Source organism: Frieseomelitta varia, unplaced genomic scaffold (assembly GCF_011392965.1).
Source record: "Frieseomelitta varia isolate USP_RPSP 00005682 unplaced genomic scaffold, Fvar_1.2 scaffold_221, whole genome shotgun sequence".
Lineage (NCBI taxonomy): Eukaryota > Metazoa > Arthropoda > Insecta > Hymenoptera > Apidae > Frieseomelitta > Frieseomelitta varia.
Window position 1 is genome coordinate 294,554 of NW_025109948.1, and position 8,612 is coordinate 303,165.

Here is an 8,612-nt window from a genome sequence, read left to right on the forward strand (position 1 = left end):
CACTATTTTCTTTTTTTTTTTTAAATAAATCGAATCCTTTCCCTCATTCTACATAAAAATGTACTACGCCTGGCAACAAGTTTTCGCCCAAACGTAAGTATTTAAAGACCGTTTAAAGTATTTGTTACATTTGTGAAAAGAATATGTAGTATTATACTATTTCTTCTCTAGCATTTTTTTCTAACTTCAATTAAGGAAAGGACGTAACTCGTATAGATGATCGTTAAATTATTAAAATTTGGAGAATTCGATTTTACTTCGTGATAGAGGGATTAACTAAATTAAATACTTCCGTATTTTTTGTTTCGGCATTTTTTTTCAAAACCCAAAGAGTCGTGAGGCAAGAAAAAATGACGTGCCGCGGTCGTTGGGGCTGCTTTTTCGAAAACATTGGAGCGCGCGGGAATGAGAAAATGGATAAAGAGGGCAGAGAACTCGGCTCAAGAACGCGTACAACCCCGAAACTGGCCAAGTGCCATAAAAGTAGCTACACGTGGTCCGTGAGATCTTTTGCTTTCAGGAGAAATTTTTATCGTTGCGGAGCATGTTGCCGAGAACAAAGAACGACCACCTATTTATAACACTCTTCCCTACTCCTCTTCCGGTATAGGTCGAGCCGTTATTTTATTTCGCTATAATTCAAGCTTCTCCATTATTTCTGCGGAAGCCGAGTAGGTTACCAAGCTAGGCCTTGTTGCGTGTCTCGCGGAGACTATATTACCGCCTTTTAATTCTTTTGGCCAACCTAAACGGAGAGATAAACACACGAATCTACTCCAATATTACACGTTTGCGACTGAAACAAATTTTTATCATTAACTCCTTAATATCTGTAATATTTCGTTTATAACGTTGCAAACGTAATATTGTTGAGTTTCATAACTTCTTTATAATTTCTTGTCACACGGACAAGAATAGAAATTTCCTTTCGAAAAATAGTATTTTATAGGATGATAGCATTATAGATGGAGCTGAGAAAGTTCCATTCCATGTATTTTCAAAAGCTACTGATTCTTCTCTAAATGAAACGATAATAAAATAATGTAAAATGAAAAAGAAGATACTGCCTCTCGGCACAGTTTTCTAAAATTCGGTGAGCCCAAAGAGGATCGATCGAATCTAGCAAGTGAAATTGCCTTCGTTTGCTCCTCGAAGGATCTAAACAAACGAAAATAAACATCCACAGTGATAAGTGTCCAAAAATCCAACACAAACTGAACATCCAAGAGCGCGAGAATCACGGCTCAATTGCAGGAAATATTTCGAACTAATGGATGACTAATTAACAGAAAGAACGAAATGGCGTCGACTAACGAAGAATGAACAGGAATGAAAATGGGCGGTTTCCATCGAAAGGAAAGAAAACAGGCACGGCGGGTGAATGAAACGGGAGTAATGCAACCAATTAGTATGAATTAGCATCAAGCCGCCAGAAACGGAGGCAGAATGAAAAGACGAAAGGGGTAGGGGTAGAAGGAGGAGAAGGAGGAGGAGGAGGAGGCAAGTTGCATTCTCTCACCCTTTCGCTCTCGTCGGTAAAATAATTACCGAGCGTCTCTTCGACCTCGCCTCTGCCTCCTTCAACGGCACCGCTACTATCACCACCATTCCAACCCATCCCTCACCCCTTTACGATCACGCTACTCTTTCCCAGTTAAATGATTCCCGTGAACTTTCCGCCGGCGGTAGATAGACGCCGCTCTAGCTGCTAGTAGTCTATCGTCGCAACTACCGAGGCTGCTCGAGAGAAGCTAAAGTAATCCTGACGAACGGTTTGAGCAAGCGGACGTAGCCCTCGGTTAGATATTCCCGTATTCCAGACACGGGGAGACCGTAGGAACAAGCACCGAGCTAAGAGAGAATCTCTTCATGTCCTGCGTTCCTACGAAGCGGCTAATTTGTTTCCCCTCCCTTGAAGAACAATGCACGGCGGTAATCCGGCCGGCGAGTAATCGCGAAGAAATGATAAGTAATGAGGAAATTTGTTTCGCCAGAGTTGAAACGTTCGCCCGCGATTGATCGCCTTTATTTGTCAATCCCGCAGCCGCCTCTCTCCTCCGTGAACGATTTCCCGGGATTAATTTGTCAGCCCTCCCTCGTCTCTCTCTCTCTCTCTCTCTATCTCTCTCTTTCTCTCTCTCTCTCGCACGCGCGCGCGCCCGCGTGAAACGAAACGAACGTGTCAGCTTATGAAGCTGGTGCCGATCTATATCTATGTATCCATATCTATGCAACACCGTGAGAACAATATTTCGCATTCGGGGAGAAACTTTGAATTTCCAAGCGTGTCTGGGGGTCGCAACTGTTTACGCAATTACTGACGAATCGCGTCAAAGCGCGACCGTTTATCAGCGCGAACGTGAGAAATAGGGAAAAGCAGGTGCAAAGGGAAACCTGGAAAGGGTTTCCGTTCGACCGGCATCTCACTGGGTAATTTGTTCACGCGAAGGAAGCGATGCACCGCTAATTCGTTTCACAACGGGCAAAATTATTGACTCTAATAAATATAGCTCGCTCTGTTGCTAATTCCTGCGAAGAGGTCTCGTGGAAACCTATCAACGGTATAACAGAGTCTTTCGAATTAAAACGCTGCCCGCCTTGATCACTGGGAATTCAACGACAACAAATCGAATGGGCAACGGAGAAAACTAACTTCTTGATTACCCTGTTAACGATTAATCTCCAGGACGTCGACCACGCATTTCGTTCGACAAAGTCTCCGAATTCGAAGTTAGAACGGAAGTTAATTAATTTTGATCAGCTAACAGTAAAAGGTGTTAACCTTTAGGATAGAAAAATTGTTATAAAAAGGGAAAAGTATTAACACGCACGAGACCGGTAACTTAATTATTAACGTTTCTATTTGGTAATTGGAGACACAATGTTTGCGTTATTGACTAAAAGCGATTACTCTTCAGTTTTTACGATAAATATCATTATCTTTGTTACTTATCCTTTTGCGCGTCAATTGATTTTAGGATAGAAAAATGATTTCGTGCAGCCAACGACACACGTGATATTTTTTTAATAAAAATCATAGTAAAATGTAATTATCTTGTTTCAGCACAGATTTTACTACAAGTGAAGAAATATCGTCGGCTATCGAGGACAATTTTTCTAAAATCCTTGAAACAGTCTCGAATATGTTAACTTCAAGGGTATTCAAAGTAGCTGGAATACTCTTCAAATCGAAGTGCGTCACGAATTGCGTGTATTTTTTATTAAAGAGGAGACACATATTGAATTAATAACCACCGTGTAAATCTAAAATTCAAGCATATTTGCCGAAAATCTATTTTGTATAATTGTAAGCAATATGAGCGATAAAGTCATTGGACAGGGTGATTTCCCATACGTTTCGAACGGCGGGCATTTACACCAAAACGATTACGCACACCATCGCCGGTGCGTAAATCGACAAACGGAACAAACGGACATTTTAACAAAAATATCGCGGAATAATTCGAAACGACACGGCGCGCTGATCGAACACACCTATTTGTTCGCGTACCTTCGGCTGGTTATTAACCGCAACCCGCTGATATGCTATCGTTGCAAATTAAACTGATCGGCTGTGCTATCTCGAAAAACCGTTATTAAACCATCGAGTCACAATAGTTTGCGTAAAGCCAATTATGAACTCATCGCGGTCGTTTTCATTCGCGCTTTTCCCGCGGATAACGAGAGAACATTTTAAACAGCGCAACACTGATCCCGTATCTTTCTCTTTTTTTTTTTTTTTTTTTTTTTTTTTTTTTTGTTTTGTTTTCCGTGTGTTCTTCTTCCCGCGATTTCGCGTGCAATTTCAACTGGATCGTAATCACATCCGAAACAACGATGGCCCATCGTTGGCCCGCGTAAATTGCATCGGGGCCGATCAGCGCACGAACGATCGCCAATCTGCCTTGCAGACGGTCCGAAAAAAATCCTACGGACAGAAGCCGGAATAATAAGAGGATTCGTTTACGACAGCTCGTAAAGCATGACGAACGTTGACCAGCTGCGGACCTCGTAAATATCAGTCAACGTTACACCGCCTCATGAATTTATGGACTGGCTCGCAATATCGCTGATAAGAATCGGCAAGTGTCCAGTTGTCGCAACTGTGCGACCCTCTTACACGGGGGCCTGCAAATACGATTACAATCAGAGAAATCGAGAAGCAACGAACTCGAGCAATTCGAGTGATTTTATTATTATTATCGTCAGTTCAATCCGATCCATCATTTGCCTTTTAAACGATACGTGCAAATTCGTTCTGCTCGCGGACCAGAAATATCGTCCCGGTGGCGAGCTTATTCTCCGTCCTTGTGTTTATTCCCGTTGCATTTGATGTGGACGCTCCGATCAAACGGATTCTTACTGCAATTATGACAAAATATCTATTGGCAAACGTACAGAAATAATCGCTAGATCGTTGCAGATGAAATAACTTTGAGCATTATCTTTTATAACTTTCGGCGTTCCAATCGTTTGAAATTAAATTTAAAAATTTCCCCTGCCTCGTATGTTTCGTATTTGTATTTTCTAACATAAATTTCTTTAACGGCAGGTTTCCTCTGTTGTAATAATATTACAACAACCGGCTACCTTCGGTAGTAATTTTCACCAGAGGCTGACAAATTTAATTAAAATTTTATAAAATGCGATTTTTGCTGAAATGCCAGATCAATAACTGTAGCTATACAAGCTGAATATGTAAATAAATGAATATAAACGAACTCGTATATTAAAACTTATTGTAATTCATTTTTCAGCGAAAATCACATGACATGATAATAGCATCATCGATTACTAAATAACAATGAGAATCACATGACGTTAATGCGATGGCGTCGCTGATCGTTATAATATTATTAATGTAACTTTTCAGAAGACTTTTCAGAAACCTGCCAATTAATGCAATGTTTACTTCATAGAACGAAATTCTAAGTTTTATAAAAAAAATGCACTCGAATTCGATGATTCACTTCTTAACAATAAAATTATGTTATTTTCAATAAACTTCAACTCCTGATTAAAATTTCTAAAATTTATAGGAGAATTGATTAACGGAATAATAAATGTACAAAGTAAAATTTTCAAAATGTGAACATTCATACGGATATGTGACTTTCAAATTAAACATTATAGACAGTCGAATTGACATCCGTGAATAGATATTATTCAGCTCAGTCATCAAATTCTAAATGATTCCATACGCAATTTCACGTGCAACAATCTAAAATAACGTGTGATATCTAGATTACGGATTTTCCTGCAAATTCCTATTATTGAGAATATAATTTAAAAAAAGAAAAAAAAAAATCTCGGTAAAAGAAACGCGAGAAAACATTATGCTTTGACTATTTTATATTTACTGGCGATTTAAAATTTCTTGCAAATGCATGAAAATCCGCAATTCAGTAATACCTGCATGAGAAACATGTACCTTCCGTGGGCAAAGGTATAAAACCACCGGAAACTTTTTTCGATATTCGTGTTCGTGCTACCACGTTTTCTAGTTTTTATCAAATCTCCTTCAGATTGATTTGCGCTCCCCGTTTCCAACGCTGAGGTCGGTTTCGTGGTAACTGTAGCCGAATTAACTTTTGGTGAAATTGCAATGTATTTCCAAACCTCATTGTCCGACGATGGTTTCTCGATCTTGTTACAGGGGACAGTAGAATTTACAGAATTGCACGGAACCCTTTGAAAGACTTGTGATACTCTGCCGATTGGACGATTCGTGGGATTGAGGCTTATATTTTCGGATTTCGCTAAATCCGAGATTTCCTGAGAAATAGAAGAGCCACTTCCGGCATTGGTTTTCTTTAGAGAAACGTGTCCTTTTATCTCATTAGATTCTGCCGTGTTGAAATTAACGGGGAGAGTTAATTTCGGCATTGATCTTTGATCATTAGAATCCCGTAGCCCCGAAATGCTAGTGGTGGCAGAAATTAAATTTGTCGTCTCTCCGCCGAACTCCGTCGTTGAAATTTTAATATCTCCGTCGGTGACGGAGTCGTTTCGATTCTCATTTAATTTGTTTGTTGGAAAAATATTCGCGCAACTGTTATTCATGGTGAAATTATTCCCAGTGTCAGCCGTGACGTATTCAATTGCGCTCGAAGTTGTAATCTCTCTGTACTTTTGTTTCTCGGCGCTTATATATGAAAAGTCGATAATATTTGCAAAAGTCGTCGTGCTCTTTTCATCGATTTGCTTGCTCGTCGGACAAAGCATTGTTCCATCGACGACGGGTGACAGTGTAACTTTCACCGAAGGGATATTATTACGCATTGCATCAAAATCGTCGCTTTCGACTTCGCTTGTTACGCTCGAACTCGCAGCTGTAGTTCGTTTAATTTCGATCGTGCTATTCGATTCTTCGTTAAACGTGATAGTTGAAACTAAATTCATCGAGGTTTCGTTTGTCTCTCTCGGATCGGTTATCGTGCTACCGAGTTCTTTTGTTTGATCCTTCGAATCAACGTTAATAATGCTTTCATTCGTAGACAACGTGGTTGGACTGTGAAAATGTTCGATCGAAATAAAACAAACAAAAGAAGCAAAAAGAAAATTTTACTAGTCGTGAAGAGAGAAGAAGGAAAACTTCAAATCGTCAAGTTAAACTTACCAAATGTACTTTTTCATACCAACCTGCTCGTACTTAAAGATCCAGATTGCACAACGTCGAAACGTTCTTCCATTTGAAAATAGGCGGTCACCAAGATTCTGAAAAGACGACCCAGTTTCTTTAACAAAATTGATTCCCTCGGTTGCGCCCTTTGCAGAAGCAGCAGTCTCGCCCAGTCCGATTTCAAAGCGCCGAACGGCAAAGCTGTGACCGGACATTTGAATTCGCCGATCATCATACTGATCGTCGGCACATTCTCGAAATTGAGCTTCGACAAGTAATCCTCGAGATCGTCGACATCGAACTCCAAACAATTGTCCGGCTGCACGTGCGAGTTTGCTTCTACGAGGAAATGGCCCTTTTCAATTTCACCTTTCATCAATCGTGCATGCTACGTAAGTACTTACGTATATTAAAAAAAAAAAAAAATAATAATAATAAAAGAACACTTACTGGAAAAAGCGACGAAGAAGGAAGCTAATAAATAGAGGAACACACGCGGAACCGCCGCTTGCGACATGATTGCTGTGCGTCAACTGAGGCGATGTAATATTCTATTTCGTTAGAATCGGCACATTTCGCGCGTAAACGCTCGCGAATATTTTCGACACGAACGATTCAATTCGAACGGGAGCCCACAGAGTCAAGACGTGAAAGAGCAAAAGATCGGTGTTAGTTCCTACTTTATTTTCGATCGACTCGCTAAGACGCTTACGCATACGTATCCGTTTCCATATATATATATATATATATAAAAATTATAATTACAGGTATATCTCTTATACACACATATATATATATATATTCGTAGAAATTGCAGAAGCAGCGTTCCTTCGCAGCAGGTACAATTTATGACTGGTCTGGTGAGTTTGTCCGGCAAACGGACGAGGAAAGAAGGACTCTCGAAGAACCACTTTATATTGTACTTTCGAAGAAGAAACAAACCTACACTGTAAACACTACACGCCATGATATATGAAACTTTTCAGGTCCACGATCCATTTGTCATCTTTCTTGGCGCACGCACGTTTCGCGAGAGAAGCGGAAGCGTTTTCAAGTTGCGCGACCATACCGATGCAAGTAAAATACAGAGAGAGGATTGTAGTCGAATTTGTTGCGGATGAACTCTATATATATATATATATATATATATATATATATATATATATATATATACGTACGAAGTTTCTCCCTATCGCAGCAAAGAAGTTCGTTAAAAAAAAAAAAGTGACATTAAAGTTGTACTCCTTTCGCAGCGGATGCGTTATCTCTCGCGGTGTGCAAGCAAGTATGCAAGTCTCGATTTACAATGCAAACAAGTCACCGTATAGTGTTTTCTTGCCATTCTTATCTTTATTATCATCATCGTTATCATCATTAATACTAATGTTAATATTCTCTATCGTTATTATTATCATTATCGTCGGCATCGTCATTCTTATCGTTATTACTGTTATAATACGTTACTATTATAATATGTTGCTCCACAAATATATTCGCGCGTTTAATTATTTAATATATGTCTCTAAATTTGTATCATTTGTCTATTTGTTGGTTGTTGGTTGAAACCCCTGAGACTATGATTCTACCGCCACGGCGAATCGGCGAATCGGATAAAACACGTTAGAAGGAAAATGCCTATAAAATTCAGCGACACAGCGTTGAGTCCAGTTTATAAAATCGTGTAAGAACGTACGAACCAGAGAATGAATCAAATCGTTTTGACAGTTGATACTGTTTAATGTCAGTCTGACGTTTATCACAACGGATTCTAATAGATTCTATTTGAAATTTCGATCATTATAAGTTAACTGTGGTAGAATCTTGAAATGGATCTGTCAAGATATCATTAGGCCTTATATAAAAATTCATTTACTCGAAAGCTTGTTTCCCTCGCAAAAAAACGTGACATTCCAGAAAAAGTTTGAAGAAATGGATTGCGAATTGAAGTGTCAATACGTACATCGATGTACGAAAAGAAATCAATAGACTG

The 8,612-nt window shown here is 39.4% G+C and overlaps 1 protein-coding gene across 3 annotated transcripts; it reads right to left on the reverse strand.

The window, feature by feature from the left end:
* Positions 1-321: 321 nt before the first annotated feature.
* LOC122527480 lies at positions 322-8,587 on the reverse strand. Of its 3 annotated transcripts, none has more exons than XM_043651711.1 (4): positions 7,073-8,587; positions 6,643-6,961; positions 5,432-6,511; positions 322-4,362 (listed from the first exon to the last, which is right to left on the reverse strand). In XM_043651711.1, exons 1-4 carry the CDS (start codon positions 7,137-7,139, stop codon positions 4,296-4,298), a joined length of 1,533 nt encoding a protein of 510 aa, XP_043507646.1. In that variant the 5' UTR covers positions 7,140-8,587; the 3' UTR covers positions 322-4,295. The 3 variants fall into 3 exon arrangements, with proteins under 3 accessions (XP_043507646.1, XP_043507645.1, XP_043507647.1); XM_043651710.1 differs by having other exon boundaries at positions 6,643-6,991; XM_043651712.1 differs by having other exon boundaries at positions 6,643-6,977; positions 7,073-7,123.
* Between the last annotated feature and the right edge of the window lie 25 nt (positions 8,588-8,612).

Coding starts and splice junctions, on each gene's coding strand:
- LOC122527480 (XM_043651710.1), bottom strand. CDS start 7,139: ATGTCGCAAGCGGCGGTTCCGCGTGTGTTCCTCTATTTATTAGCTTCC. Junction 6,992..7,072: donor CTTCTTCGTCGCTTTTTCCA/GTAAGTGTTCTT, acceptor GATTGATGAAAG/GTGAAATTGAAAAGGGCCAT. Junction 4,363..5,431: donor TATACCTTTGCCCACGGAAG/GTACATGTTTCT, acceptor TCATAATTGCAG/TAAGAATCCGTTTGATCGGA.